The sequence below is a fragment of the Diadema antillarum genome, unplaced genomic scaffold (genome assembly GCF_040938485.1).
Source record: "Diadema antillarum isolate AM-2024a unplaced genomic scaffold, OU_Dant_1.0 seq00001711_RagTag, whole genome shotgun sequence".
In the NCBI taxonomy this organism is placed as follows: Eukaryota; Metazoa; Echinodermata; class Echinoidea; order Diadematoida; family Diadematidae; genus Diadema; species Diadema antillarum.
This window is the reverse complement of record NW_027272400.1, coordinates 229,051-244,866: the sequence shown is the minus strand read 5'-3', so window position 1 is coordinate 244,866 and position 15,816 is coordinate 229,051. Positions and strand designations below refer to the sequence as shown.

At 40.6% G+C, this 15,816-nt stretch overlaps 2 protein-coding genes across 2 annotated transcripts; one reads left to right on the top strand and one right to left on the bottom strand.

The window, feature by feature from the left end:
• Positions 1–481: 481 nt before the first annotated feature.
• LOC139711847 (blastula protease 10-like) lies at positions 482–10,744 on the bottom strand. The gene is made up of 8 exons (XM_071623699.1): positions 10,613–10,744; positions 7,221–7,533; positions 5,825–6,030; positions 4,797–5,000; positions 4,126–4,476; positions 2,532–2,874; positions 1,589–1,817; positions 482–611 (listed from the first exon to the last, which is right to left on the bottom strand). The coding sequence occupies exons 1-8, from the start codon at positions 10,742–10,744 to the stop codon at positions 482–484; spliced, it is 1,908 nt and encodes a 635-aa protein (XP_071479800.1).
• A 3,114-nt stretch (positions 10,745–13,858) lies between these two features.
• On the top strand, positions 13,859–14,335 carry LOC139711846 (peptidyl-prolyl cis-trans isomerase B-like). Its single transcript, XM_071623698.1, has one exon. The coding sequence runs from the start codon at positions 13,859–13,861 to the stop codon at positions 14,333–14,335; it is 477 nt and encodes a 158-aa protein (XP_071479799.1).
• Positions 14,336–15,816: the final 1,481 nt, after the last annotated feature.

Sequence of the window (15,816 nt, the reverse complement as noted above, 5' to 3'; positions counted from 1 at the left end):
GTCGTTTGTAACTGTCCTGTTTTACAAAACAGCGGGTAACTTACTGATTTGATTTGCTTGGGATATGAACGATTGCAGGCTACAGAGTTTAATGACATTCTGCACGTCTTTACGATTGGGCGCTTATGAATGTTTACTTCTTGATCTTTATACTCAGTCTCATGATCGCAACATTCAGATAGCTCTGTCGATGTAACGACCAGAGTAACAAGTCAATATCTGTAATTAATTGACTCGGAGAATGTGTTCAAAACAAAAATAAGAACACACACGCGCGCGCACACACAAACGCACAAACCGCAACTCCCGCAGTGAGTGGTGGTAATTCTTTTTGAAAAATCGTTTTCAGTGGCCTTGACTGTACGACCATGGTTTTACAATCAAAATGGCACGCTAGGTAAATTTCAATGCCTTCAACGGCATATATTATGATAGTTGATAAAATCAACATATCGTTCATGCATGCTTGTCAGTAGTTCAGTTAGAGGTTGACGGATCTATACATTGCTGCAAAGCCCCTCCTACTGCCGCTGGAGTCGGTGTTAAGTCGTAGCATCATTTTGTTTTCCATCGATATTATCGAACCAGTTGGCGTGTCGGATCCACAGAGCCTGAAAATATATTAACGGTAGAAATAAATTTTTTAATGTAAGAGTCATATTGACAGACTTGTATACAGCCCATCGACAAATACCACCATTGCGATGAATAACGGAGTCTGATGCATTGAATATTTTATTGAACATCATTTCTGCTTAGAAGTCATTACGTATCTCTATTCACACAAAAATTATATATATATATATATATATATATATATATATATATATATAAGGCTGGCTTAGATTTGCTACTTTATCATATTTCAAATGGCTTAGTATTTGAATGATAACACATTATGCTTAAAACACTCCAAGCCACCAACACCTCCCTCCCCCCCCCCCCCAAAAAAAAGGGGGGGGGGGGCAAAAAACAAGAAAGCACTGTCAAACATTTGAGGTCCAATCATGGGTGTAAACGGTCCGTTTCTTATGGACATTGGTTCTATGGTGTCATGATTAAATTCAGTAACCACTAACAGTCACCCGCACAACTCCGCAAGGGCATTCTTTTTACTAAACGTCTGTAAGTCAATCCACTGTTTACACATCTCAGAAGACATTACAGAATTTCGAATATGCTTCATCGATATGTTGATTTTTACACATTAATGCCAGAATGGAGATATTCAGTTCTATTCATCCTGAGTTTATAATAGTAAAGTTTTTTGAAGAAAAAGATAGTTATCGAATGTGTGGCCTTTAATGATCAAAATCAGGGTAAACAAAGTGGGATTATAATATATATCAATCAAAACCATTCACCAAGTTCATTGATTTTAGTTATTTTGATATTTTTTTGTTTGTTGAAATCGGCAATGGCCTTTGTTTTAAGCGAAAAACAAATTAGATCTTTCCTTTCGTTATGGAACGTAATGGCAATGAATATCATCGTGACTTTACTTGATCCAATGTTTGTTATTATATCAAGTTCATTTAGGATCCAAAATTTATGTCACGGTGCAATGAGTCCTAAGGAAGCTGCTCACCTCATTGGCACGTCGATTCCATCGCCGATGTCCACGCTGAGAAAATCTCCTGTGCACTGCCCCGTGTATTCGATGTCGAGTTCATGAAATGATAATTCGATTCGACGCCCGGCCGGTACTTGGATGGTATAGAGACAAACATTGTTGTTCGGGTAGCCGGTGGGGTACTGAGGAGACGCGATCATGCCTGAGAGTGCTCCGAAGTATCCTCCACACGTTCCCACAAATCCTGCGATGAAAGAAAAACAAAATCACATCGAATGTTGATATCAGGAACATACGTTCTCTACACTGAAAATAGAACCCAAGAAACAAACGATCACAAATGGATTGTCCAGTAGTGAGAACAAACATATAATCTGCTTAACATAGAGCCTTTCGACTTTGATAGAAATGGGAGAATTGTTTAGATGTGCCTATTGAAAATTCAGTAAAAGATCTGAATGAACGTAAGCAAAGAATAAGGATAGACGATTCGAGAACGAGCTGCCAGTTAAAACGTCTGATGGTAAATCATAAACCTAGATTCTGTTTTCAACAGTAAATCTTCAACTTGGATACATCTCATCTGCTTTTGTGGGGCGCTGTGGCGTAGTGGATGAGACTCCCGACTCCCGATCGGAGGACCCTAGTTCGAATCCCACCCAGTGCTTACGTCCCATGGATAAGATGTTTTTACCCACCATGTCCCTATCGACCCAGGTGTGTAAATGGGTACCTGGCAACGCTAGGGTAATAACAACGTCAGGGCTCTCTGGTAGAGCACTGGCAACACTGAAGAAGCTACCCTGGGTAAATAAGATCTTATCATTATCATGATTATTGCTTAAATTCTATAAGAAATTATCCAAAACAGTTTCAGTTTCAGTCTTGCTGATATTGTCTTTGAGCGATACCGCGGTTCCGGTGCTGTCAAAGATTTCAATATAAAACCTAGTCTTACCTCCAGAATCGTCACCCTCCGTAGTCATGACTTCAGGTAGTTCCGTCGTCGTCGTTATCGTCGTCGTTGGTGGGAGTGTTGTGGTTTCTTCTGTAATCAGCCTTCCGTAGATGAAGTATGAGATGCGAAAACCTCGCCCGTTCACGTACTGGTCCGAGTGGAATGTAAGAACAAGTTCGTCGTTCCTCACGTAGCGAGCAGGGGGAAAGGTGCTGCCGCAGTACTTGGCACCTTGTCCGCTGTTGTCTCCAGTCTGGACGGCCAAATAGTCGTAGTCGCAAGTGGCGTGATCCTCGAGATCGAAGTCGCGAAATATGATCGTGATCGATGAGTCCTTACCGCCCTGGATAATAATGAAAGTATCAATGTAGTGGATAACACCTCCTGTCCCTGGTAAGAGCATGGTTCATGCTTATTCTGGATTTGAATAACTTTGTCCACGTTGCGTTTGAAATGTCACTGAACATGACATAGGTACCCTACTTTGTTGCGCACATAACAAGCCGAGTTGTGAATGGCTTGCTGTTGTAATTTAACCGTTGTTAATAGTTCGCGATTTTTTTACTATAGCCTACTTGTGATTGATAGTTATGATCATACTCCATTCTCTAACATAGCCATGTGTACGATGATTCTATAACGATTATTTTGAATGAAGATCAGTGAATTATTTCATGCACCACATATGACGTGGCTTTACCAATATATATGCATACGTCAATGACAATTATGACATTTTCCTACAGTTCCTTGACCAAAAGCTATAGGTCTACTTCGCAACTTATTCTATGTAGCGTTATCTCGCACTCGAGCGAGCCTTCTACACAGAAGTGGTTAAGATTCAGTCCAAACGCACGCGTGCACCAATCAGACTCTCCACTCGACGAGCCCAATGATCACAGGCACCAATTTCTTTATTATTCAAACACTAATAGCATCTTTATTGGCGTTCTTCTTTAGCAGCGTCGAGCTGGCATGTGTAAGCATCAGCTGCACATAAGCGTGGTTCACTGCAAGTGAACAGAAAAATACAATACAAATACATGATAACGTTTGCATTCTTTGTACCTTGTTAAAATTCTTTGTTTCTTCTTCAATTCAACTAATTCTGTTACCTTATTCAACAGTGCACATACATTTTGTACAGTATATACATAGCCTAAATACTCCTGGCTCTACTGAGTCAGTGTATTCTTTCACTAACATCGAAACTTGCAAGCTTCTTCCAGCATTGCATAAATTAGATAACAACTTCCACAGTACACTACATATAGTGCAATAAAGAAGGAAATGGAGGATTAATTGGAAGAGAGAGGGAGAGAGAGAGAGAAGGCTGAAGCAAGGTACAGAACATAGGAGGAGAGGTAAATCTGTGATAAAACAAAGAGCCTGTTCAGTCCTAATTCATGCACATAATGTATGTAAAAGGCCCCCAACCACGTAATTAAAATGGTGGTCCTTGCTCTCTGCAGCTTACAAAAGCGTAGTTAGAAGTTTCCATAAACCTTCACGCAAATAACCATTTCCCTTCATGTCGGACATAGTTACGATATAACTTCAGCCAAACTTCTTTTAAGCCTGTTTACACTCTCACCTTGATTCTGTAGGTGCAATCTGTCATATCGTTGTAGTTGTTGGGATAGTTTGGGGATCGTATCTCGCCGGAGGCTTCAGTGAAAGTGAAAACACATTCTTCGGGATCGACGGGCTCGTCACCTGTCTGACAGAAGGTACCGTGGAAGCCTGGAGGACACACGCAGCCACAGTCCGGTCCCTGATAGCCGCCGTTGAGACACACCAACGAGGCGGTGCAGTGCCCGTTGCAGTCATAGATGATGTTAGCTAGCTTGATATCGTTGAAGGTAAGGGCATCCCGGTTGCCAAGGAGACCGGAGAGGGCGGGGTCCTTGGTGGTTATCGTGGGTAGGCCATTCTTGGAGAAGTACTGATGATTAAAAAGACAAAAAATGTTAGCAAAATGCTAGACTTGACCATAATGATTGTGAATGAGTTTCGCTGCCGATATATCTATTCTTCTTCATCTTCTTCTCCTTCTCCTCCTCCTTCTTCTTGATAAGTAGAGTCCACCATCGGGTGTACAGTGGTACTATTTGGCTGGATCGGTGTGGTGTATATGTATGGCCTACAGTGACTTTCTAAAAACATTCCTACAATCTTAGGTCTCTCTGGACTTCTCGGAAACAGAAAGGGGGTGAGAAAGAGGCTGGTGATGTGGTTCCCTAGATCAATAGAGGGCTAACTTACGTTCATTCCGTAGTGCATCAAAGAACCGACGTCGTAGGGAACTTCTTCCGTGGTCACCTGACTCCAGCTGTACCGGTAAAAGTTCCTCTCGCTGCCTTCGTGGATGTTTTCCCAGTGCACATTGATGTAGTTATCGCGGTCGGGTCGCGACTGCTCGTGGTGGAATCCGATGGCGTGACCGATCTCATGGGAGACGGTTCCGACCTGCGACATGACGTGGAAATCAAGAATTCATTTTTAAACTAATCAATATATATTTATATATATATACATATTTTTGCTTTGGTCTTACAATAGTAATGACCGTGTATTCATTTGAAAATGATGATCACTTGGAATGGACCCCTCCAAAGCTGGTTAAACACCACGTACGTGCATTGTGCACTGTCCAGGGGAAACAGTCATGATAACAAAGGATCACGTGTAACTGAATGACAAATTGTTCTTCATCGACGTAAATAGCCATCATTCAGTGTGTAAAGTAATTGCCGTGATAAAAATCATGGCCATAAGTACTCGGGTGGGATGCCCATGATATCTATCATGGCTATATTGCTCTACATACTGAATAATCATCGTGTAATATACGTCGATGAAGGGCACTAAAACAACTCGACGCAAGAATCATTGATCTTAAAGCATCACTCAATTACTAGAAGAGACGTCAAGATGTTAATTTACCACAAGAAAAAGAAAAAGTCAGCAGTTGTGCATTTCTTTACAAAGTCATTGTCTTAATTCCTACATTAATACTAGGCTGCATGATCAAAAGGCGGTTTGACAAAAATGACAGAATTATATCTCGTTACATCTCCTCGCCTCAAAAACACTGGAAAATGTCCAAAAGGGCTATGCACTCACACATTACGACATCTACTGTGATGTGAGCAGGCCCTACTGTTTCTTTTAACTGTCGATCTGCCGCAGTATTTCATGCTTTAAAATACAACAACAACGTAATGAGAATGTATCAGTTGACGCAAAGGTCCACCGAATAATGATTTGATAATCTCACTGGTAGGACTTACATTTGCGCATCCCTGCCCGATCGACAAGGCCTGTGCGCCACCAATGCGACCGACGTAGGACCAGCAACCGCGATAATCCTTGATAAACATTACCCTGTCGTCATGGCCCAATGTTGCCCGCTGAGAAGTGGAGTACGGCTGGAAGCGAAGGCAAGTGTTGTCGGACCAATGCTGCATGGCAGCAAGTATTACATTAGTGTCGGGAACTGAAGGAGAGATGGGAGGACACAAACATGACAAAGAATGAGATGAAACAGAGGTGGAAGGGGGAAATGAGAAAGTAGAGGAAGAAAAAGAGAAGACAAAGCAGACAATGCAGGATAAAAGAGAACAATGAAAATGGAATCGCAATGGACTCACGTCAGAGTTGTATATTTCTTACAAGTACAAATTGTCATTCTTTGTCTATATATTTCACTCTTGACTCATCCGTCTTTTACTTAATAAAATGAGTACTAAACTACGTATGTACTGTAATCATACAGATTTTGCTTTCAACATCATTGCCGTATATAAAAAGCGTCGTTTCAAAGTTGCATTGTTTCGGTATTTCTTCATAAGTCATCAGGTATTCAAACAAGATGATACAGGGAGCAGCTCGCGGTTGCCATGGCTATGATATGACGATGATTACTGATACATGAACTCTTATTAGTTTTGTCCAGGAAGGTGTGTGTGTGTGTGTGTGTGTGTGTGTGTGTGTGTGTGTGTGTGTATGTGTGTGTGTGTGTTTTAGTTCTAGAGACTCCTATCAGTCAGCACATGCTCTTGAAACGTCATACTTTCTCAAACTCCTCCACACTCACCTTCAGGACATTAGTGAGAGCAGAATCCCTCTGACCCAATGTAATGTATATGTCTTTAATGGATGAAGCTAGTGAGACCAGAATATCTGTTATAGTCCAGGCGCAGCGACCCAGAAAAAATGACTTCGTTCAACCCACCCTGCAGAAAAGGTTTGACTGCGTAGGGTGGTCGGTTGGACTCTCTGGAACACCCCTAGGTAGTATGTGATATCAAATTGTGGTATCAATGAAATTTTACAGGCCATTTTAGTTGCGACATGACCATATTCTTCGAGGAAGCGTCCGCCTTCATTAAGACTACTACACGTAGCAGTGCTAGTGGTGCGTGTAATAGTCTTGGCGTGCGCAGACTGTTTTACGCTTGTTCCAACAAATCATGATGAAAAGTGGCCAGTAAAATTCTACTGACACCACAATTTGGAACCACATACTACTACCTGGGGATGTTCATAGAGGTCCCATCTACCACCTTGTCTGGTCAAACCTTTTCTGCGGGGTGGGTTAAACGAACTCCTTAATTAAGCCTCTTACAGGAATTAGCGCCTTGACTACTGTATTACTCAAGATACTTTGTTACTGTCTGTACTTACTTGATGAAGCTGTGATCTCGTAGGGAACGATCTTTTGCGGCCAGCGCGAATTCTCAAAGATCCATGCCTTCCTCTTCTTCCTGCTCTTTGACTCCTCACCGTCATCGTCGTCCTCATCATTCTCGTCGTTGTTTGCCTGCTCTTGGTCGTTGAGCATTGCGTTCAGTGCTTCCCACTGCGCATCGGTCAGCATCATATCTGACTGGAAGGCGCCCTCACTCTCTTCTTCTTCCGCTGGCTCGGGTCGTCCCTGAGTTGAGGCGTCTTGTAGAGGCTCTGTACCAACATCATCGACTGGTGTTTCGGCAGCGCCCTGACAACGTGGGGAAAAAGAATAATGCTTGTAACTATAGGCCTAGAATGGTGAAAGCATCTCGCCTGTATTGATCCATCAGACCTTGATATAACTCTGCTGACTTGTTTTGCTAAAACATTGTCACATCAAATAAATGATTTCTTGAATACACTCCTGAAAATTGCGTAAACAAAATTTTGTTTTGCTAAAATGCATTGTATCCTCGCAATGAGAAGAGACTGTAACGTTTAAACGGAATGTAATTCTCGCTCCGGATAAAAAACTGTGAATTCCTCTTGTTAATATAACCAAAGTACCAATGTTGCGAGTATTTCACGAAAATAGAAAGAACTAAAATCAGTAAATCATGCGAGAGCGTTTCTGTACCGAAAGGCGTGGGGAAATATCAATCGAAATGCTGCTTTTGATCCAGCAACACAGCCAGACAGAAGAAAAAGCCTTGTTGGGTAAGCAATATTTTGTAAGCACAAAGCGTCGATATGTTTAGTGCCGCGAGACTTGCATAGGGATTATCTTGTAATGTATTGAGGACGAGCTGCCCAGCAAATCATAGAACCTCTGAGTGTCAAAAAAGAAGAAGCTTTTTGGAGGTTTCAAAGAGTGTGCATGCATGGATAGCTCAAGTTGCTCAACAAAAGTTTGAGTAAATCAACGAGCATGACAAAAACATTCGACTGTCTCGAACTCAAATCGTTCATATGTAAACATTGATAAGGTAGATAAGCCTGATGATTTGTTTGTTACCATTTATGCTTTAATCTGAGTTATTTTCTGAATAATAACATTGCTTGTCGAATAATTGAGCTATCATTCATGGATATTGCAACAGACTCTTTTAGATAAGTTAGTTCGGTGTCCCTCTTCATGGACGTTGTCATTTCTTTTGCCTTTCATTGTCCTTTTTTTTTTCAAATCCAGGGACACCATTTCGTCAAGGCTCGCACAATCATGTCAGTTTTATTCAAGAAAATGTTACAAGATTCCTCTCAGTGGCATACCTTCGGCTATGTGTGTGTGTGTGTGTGTGTGTGTGTGTGTGTGAGTGTGTTTGTGTTAAAACACGAAACGCAAATATATAATTTGTAGATAGAGAGAATGTTGAAATATCATGAAATTTATTTATGAAACACATAAGCTAAGTTTGAGAAAGTTGGACAGTGCGTTGAAAGTTGTGAATTTTTAAATGTTTGGTGCCGCCATCATCGTTGGAGAAGGAGACTTTACATCACTATACAGTTGGACGCCGATATAAGGAAAATGCATGAGTAAAGCCAATTAAACATGAAGTTCAACTTTTCTCAGGTATAATGAGATTTGGAACTTGGGTTACACATCTTTCTGAATGCATCGGGAATAACATTACGAGTACCCTCAACACATGACAGTAACAAGTGAAAGAATGTTTACTTCTTCTTAAAAAAATGACATTTTGTGAAATCAGCTTCATATGTCGTTATTTTTGATGATTTTTCCAATTTTACTCTAGTTTCACAAATCTGATCTACAAATATTTTTGCATTCACTCAATCTATATACATTTGCCTTTTCATTCTCCTTAAAGATTTAACTCGTCGTAAAAACAAAGGATTAATATTCCCTAATTTGCTTTCTTTGCAGGCAAACAACTTCTATTCCTAAATTTGACAATTTGCACTGCATGATTTTGATTTCTCCTATAAAATTGGGCCATTCTGTTGACTTTCAGCCCGAAAAATCCAACCTGGTAAGTAATTAATTCATCTTTTTACTGACTTTTTCCTCCACAATGAAGACAGTTGCCTGACTGATGAAAAAATAATACACCAGTAGTTCTAAACAAGGCACAAAGTTAAACGTTTTACATGAGAAAACGTAAATGACGTAAGAGTCACAACTTACATCACAGCAGAGTCACGTGCTTTTTTTTTCAATGATATAAGGATTTGTAACGGTTCAAGAAAATAAGAGGAAAATGCGGTGTGCAAGACAAACCAGTGGTGCGTAAACGTTACTTAACCTGAAGCGAGAAATGAAAATAGTTTTTCACACTCCCAAGACTTGTAGCACGTCAGCAACAATAAAATATGATTTTCTCCAATTTCGTGCCCTTCTCTCCCCACCCCGAAATAACGCACACAACTCACCCACCAACCCCCCCCCCCCCCAACTACCCTTTGTATGCGGGTCAGGTGTTTTAGAATCTTGTACGTAAAGTCTCTTTGAAGGGTATCAAACACTTTAGCACACTTTATGTGGCGAACTAATCTAACCTTACGAATATTCAATAAACGCTGTCGAGAAACGAAATGTCAGCACTTTACGCAAAGTAAAATAAACAAGTATGAATGAACTTTTCAATACAGGCCGTAACACAAAATTACCATTTTTCTTTTAAAAAGAATGCAAAACACCATACAGAACGACATTCTTAGTCACCCAATATATATTACACAAATTTTATAATCCATGGAGCGCGATTACTGATTGTTTATAAAACAAACAAACAATGATGCTATTAGGACATATTGCTATTATGTAAAATATTCCAGAATTCCTTTATAATGTCTCGAAGGCATCTTACACAGAGAGAAGGTTACTATAAGGAAATACATCATGCCATGTTAGTTTTAAAAGAATCATAAAGATGCAGTTAATTTGCCATAATGAAATCATTACTCAATATCACGACAAAGTCCGAAAGTAAGAGAACCTCAAAGCGCAGTTGTATGGCTGTTTGAGGTTTTGCAATCAATTGATTGTTAAAACATATATTACTTCTTTTTTAATTAGTGTCATTACTTTGTAATCTTCATAATATGTGAAAAGTACTAATTGTGCGAGTATGAGTAAAGACAAGAGGAATAGACAGAAGAATGAATGCTGCATGTATTGATTTCGTTTGTATCATGTCGAGACGGCAAAGAAACGTATCTGACGAAATATATATATATATATCATAACAAGGTTACATCTTTTCAGAATCATTGACCACGACGCGTGATTATTGTGTTTGACATGAGAATACAAATGTATTCTTACCTTTATGTGGAGACATTAATTGAAATATTAGACCCCCCATGAACACGTCTGCACTTACTTCGATTTGAGCAGAAGGAGGAAGAGCGTTCCTTTCTTGTCGTCTCAGGTATCCTGTGTTTGCCGGTAACGCATCACTCCCAATGAGGAAAAGAGCGAGGATCAGAACTGCAGCTGATGCTGTGCCCTTCATCTCAAGTACATTCAAACTCGTCAATATAAACTGTATCAAACTGGCTCAATTTCTTCGTAGAGATAAATTGTTGGCGCACACTTCCAGAGAAAAATATAATATACACCTGTATATCTATTATATTCTCGTGTTAATGCTATTGTGATTTGTCTTGGGTCGACAAATGAGATATGTCTGGTCGGTTCCTTCGATTGTGAGAGGTCTGAAGAAAATGGTACAGACTGGGTGCTTTTATAAGCATTTTCGAGGACCCGTTGCTCTCAAGGGGGTTTCCAGATTGGGTGGAGTTGGGGGGAAAACACCCACTTACAAATCAAACGATCGATTTTCGGGGTTGACACTGGTCACCTCAAAGACGGTAAAGACGGTGACTCAGGCATACTAAGTGTCTCGCAAAAACCCGGTGAAGCGGAACCGTAGTTCCTGTTACGTCCTGGTGCGTATGGTCAACTCTGTACACTTGCTTGAGAGAACACCGGTAGAGTTTTCTCCTGAGGGTCATCGAAAGGGGTGTGGCCAAATGGTGCTTTGTTTCGAAGTCCAATAGCATCCTCTTTTGCATGAGAAAGACTTATTTACAACTGAAAAGAAGCGAATTGCTCAAGCTGAAACCAGGGAGGTGTCACCGCCCTGCTGGAACGAAGATTCGAGCCCAATCACGTAATATTCTTTAAACGGTGACTGACCCTGCGTATTGTTACGGGCCAGTTCAAATGAGGGATTCAACAAGATGACCATATATGGACATTGTGTTCTCTCGAAGAAAAGTGCGCCAGTCTTACTCGCTATTTAAGAACGATGACAAACAGAACAAATATACTAAAAATTACCAAGCACAACTTTAACAATGATGAGCTTTTCCTCCTTTGCTCCCTTCTCTGAATTGAGTCTCGATTAATTCTGCCCATTTTTATCTCAAATGATGATGCTTTGGGGCATAGGGGTTAGTCACACAGATTCAATGGAACTCTAAAAATAGTTCTCTAATCAACGTTGATGTTTAAGCGCAATAATGTGTGCGTCTGGTTTTTAGGGATGAGTAGCATTCGCCTGTGATTATCTTTCATTCTAGAACCTATGACATCATCACAATTTTTTAAAATCTTTTGGGATGTAGTTTTGATTTAAAAAAAAAACTAATAATTTAGCTTAAATTTATCAATTCCGCGTACACGTCATGTAAGTTTTTTGGGGGTTTTGTTTTGTTGTGTGTGTGTGTGTGTGTGTGTGTGTGTGTGTGTGTGTTTCAACAATGTAGAGAACGGTATGCAGCAACACCCATCAATCAATTATTGCTTACTTATGACTGGCATATAAACCAGAGGTATCTATACCATAATATACATGAGCAAATAGCCTCGTGACTAAACCTCGCGAGTTATGATAATATAACGATAATCATGACAATGTTGAAAGGTGCTGGAGAGAGAGAGAGAGAGGGGGGGGGGGGGGATAAAATAGCACTGAGTCTAGTTTTGCCGTTTTCTGAGTTCTTTTCATTACTTCCTTATACGCCGCAATGCTCTATATCCATTTCCAGTTTAAAATTAGCCGCTCATTTGATAACGGTCTCCTGCGTTATTATCTCTCATGTTTACTGGAAAATACCCACTATTATATTTATATGTTTTTGTATTGATATGATTATTGCACAATATTATTGCTCCGCTCATGTATTTGTGTAATGTTTTGTAATCATTTTAATCATTTGTTATTCTTTGTGTCTGTAAAACTTGTGTTAAATTTGGGTTTGCTGGATGGAATGCGCAAATAAACAAAACCAATCTAAAATACATAAAGACATTGAAATAAAAGAGAAGAACAAGAAAGCGAGGAGATTAAGCTAAAAACAACTCAATCAGGGGCATTAAGAGACATCAGAAGTTATCGTCAAGTGTTGGGTGTGAACAGGGAGGTGGGCTTGGTAGTGCCCCAATTCTCTGGGATATAAACAGGATATATACTTTTACGCCATATTTTAGCGTAGGCCTATCAGCAAAAAAAAAAAACAATCTCAATATCTCTGCATTGGTTCATCAGCAAGCCTTCATTATCACTGAATTAGTCATCATGTCGATATTGTTTGAACAAACACCTGATAGACAATATGCTGCTAGCACACTTCAATATGGCGACATGCCGCTTGCTTCTGCGACAGTTGCTCAGGTCTTATTTTCTCCAAGGACTTATTGGGTTGTGATAGGGTTTTACGTCTAGTTTGATGTGAGCAGTAGGAATAGGGTCAGGGTTGTGTTTGTGGGTAGGTTTCATGTTTGGTCTATGGGGTGCCCCAAGCTTAGCCATGGAAGCATTTGGCACAGGAGCAAAAATGTCGCATGGAACCCTGTAATATAGCTTAATTACACTTTCTCCCACTACAATGTCCTACTGCCAATACAAAAAAAAAACCCAAACAAACAAACAAACAAACAAACAAACAATTGTTACGGTCCCAGAGTTAGGCAAATTGGGACTCCACTTGAAAGTTGGTAGTGCAAGTCTTATGGGCGGACACATTAACTGAGAACATTGTTTGTATCTGTGGTTCTTCCTTTCCCCTTACCACGGACGAGCCCCCTCGAGTTTATCACCCCCAAGTAGACTCCCTGTCCCCAGACCAGACCACAAATGGTCGTTGGTAACGGTCACTGTAGAAGACAGTCATTGTATACAAGACGGTGATGAATGATGCTTTGATAATGTAAGAAATTAAGAGTGAGTGCTGAGGAGATATCTTGGGACGCTGACTGGAGTAAAAGGCAGTCTTGGAATGAGCACTGGCGTGTGATAGTTATGTGATCTTGCGAGCTGGAATAAAACACTACTTTTGAGACATGAACCATCGAAATGACTAGTTGCCTGGTTTCTTCTTGTGTCCCTTAGAGTTTAACTCTAACTGTCTTGGGTACCAACTCGGCGGTCCCAACAATGGTGGCAGCGGTAAAGCAGTGATTATTTAATTTCGGGAAGACGCCATATCGAAGCGACATGGCAAGTTTGCATGTTGTGAGGAAGGGAGGAGCTAGGACAAGGCAATAGCCGGTGACTTGCTTGAACTATGATTACCAGTATGAGATTTGCTAAATAACTCTCAACTCAAGGACATTGAACACGATGAAGGCCCTAACTCTCATACTGTTGATGGCATCAGTAGCTCTTGTAGCAGCCCATGCCCACAAGCGAATGAAATTATCGGAAAAAGGATCAATGGTTATCGCAAGTGTTTTCTGTGACACTGTGATCAGAGAAAAGGAGATGGGGAGACATGGCCTTCTTGGGAAAACATTACCTAAGTCAACACAGAACTCTTCCACTCTTGGAAGTCATTTGAAAGCATTTGGATATGATGGTAGCAAATTCAACTCTGTCATCAAGGATTTCATGATCCAAGGCGGGGACGTCAGTCATGGAGATAGCACTGATGGAGGCAAGCTAGTGGCGATGGGTTCGATGATGACAACTTCTGCTGAGCTACTTCAAGTCTGGTTGCTGAGTATGGCAGGCGCTGGCAGGAACATGGACGGATCATATCATAACTTCGTCATCGCGACTAAGGATACATCTTTGTTGGACAGGGAGCACATCGGATAGACCCGGCACATATCACCATGGCAACGAGGATGCAGCGACCATATACGACCATCCACATGACTATAGCGACTATGAGTGCGACAGAGAATCAAGACAGCTAAGAATCGAACACTGGGGCCAAGAATTACCTCATACAGGCACATGAAGGTCTAACATTGGACTCGGGAACTGGTATTGTATGTGCTCATTCTCAATCAAATATTGTTTGGACCAAAAAGTTATTGTCTTTATGTTTCACATCATTATACACTCAACCCTGGTGTTGTAGCTTAACTGCACACATATCTTTAATGCAAGCAAACATTTGTGGAGTTCCTTTCATTCTATGACTGTGTGCTATATTGTCAGTTTATGTTAGTTTTCGATATTCTGTAGAAACTGCATGGAAGATTTTGCGCATACCAAAGGTTGAAAATGAAATATGGTGAAGTTGGCACGATGAAGATGAAATTGAAACCCACTTGTCAGGGTTGTCAATAAGATGATGATGAAGGTGCCTAAAATGAAGAATAAGAGGAATAATTCAATGATACGCATTGTTGTTCTAATGTGTATGTTGTTAGTGGTAATTTGCCCTGCGACTCCGACAAAGTCGCCATAGCTGAAATTTTCAGGCAGCAATGATCCAACTTGTAACAGCATACATACAGGAATAAAGCGACAGTTTATCGAAAACATAGCGAGAGCAGTGTTTACACAGTTTAAGTGGAGTATAAGTCTTTCATGTCGATCACACAAAACTCTGGAAGATAAGCATTAATCGATCACCGTTGATCACGGTTTGGCAATAGTTGAAAACTTTTCCCGATTTCTAACGAATGTTGTGGGTGTAAGGAGGCTATATTGCCCTGCGTCTCGGAAAAAGACGCCTCGCTGGATTGAATTTCAGGCAGCAATTGGTTCCTGATCGTACGAAATTGGTTAGATAATGGCCGAAGTTGCTTTATTTGTCGTAACACGTAAACTGAACCATTTGTTACTAGAAAGATAAATAATGTTCAGCTGTTTGTGATTAGACAGATTAAGTCTCAGCCAAAAGTGGTCCACCACGATAGATTGAAGCCGACCTTAGCAATAACTTTCCAGATTGGGTTCCCAAAGTACAAGCACACGTAGAGGTTCGCAGTATTTCATTTGATTTAAGCTTATACTTGTAAACAGAGTTATGGTTATCAGTCGGCTCTGATGAACAACATTTTAACTTTGTTTTAGCTTAGATCATGCCAAAGTACTGCAGAAAGAGTATGAGTGATGGAGAACTGTAAGGAGAACTAACACGTTGGTTTTATTGGCTCTCCGTCCCTTCGCGTGCCCATTGCACACATTTTTTTTTCTCTCAGTCAATGGACTGCAAAGGGTCACAGGGGCCATGGCAAATACCATGCTTGGAGGACTTCTTTTTCTTTTCTTTCTTTCTGCGGGCCTCTGATTGTTGTGACTGGCCATTATCGTTGCGTTATGTGATGGTGTACGCTGTAAGA

Bases quoted from the DNA above. Each gene is read 5' to 3' on its own strand.
- LOC139711847 (XM_071623699.1), bottom strand. From the start codon at position 10,744: ATGAAGGGCACAGCATCAGCTGCAGTTCTGATCCTCGCTCTTTTCCTC. The intron at 6,031-7,220 runs GTAAGTACAGAC...TCTCTCCTTCAG, and splicing joins CGAGATCACAGCTTCATCAA to TTCCCGACACTAATGTAATA. The intron at 612-1,588 runs GTGAGCAGCTTC...ATATATTTTCAG, and splicing joins GGAATCGACGTGCCAATGAG to GCTCTGTGGATCCGACACGC.
- LOC139711846 (XM_071623698.1), top strand. From the start codon at position 13,859: ATGAAGGCCCTAACTCTCATACTGTTGATGGCATCAGTAGCTCTTGTA.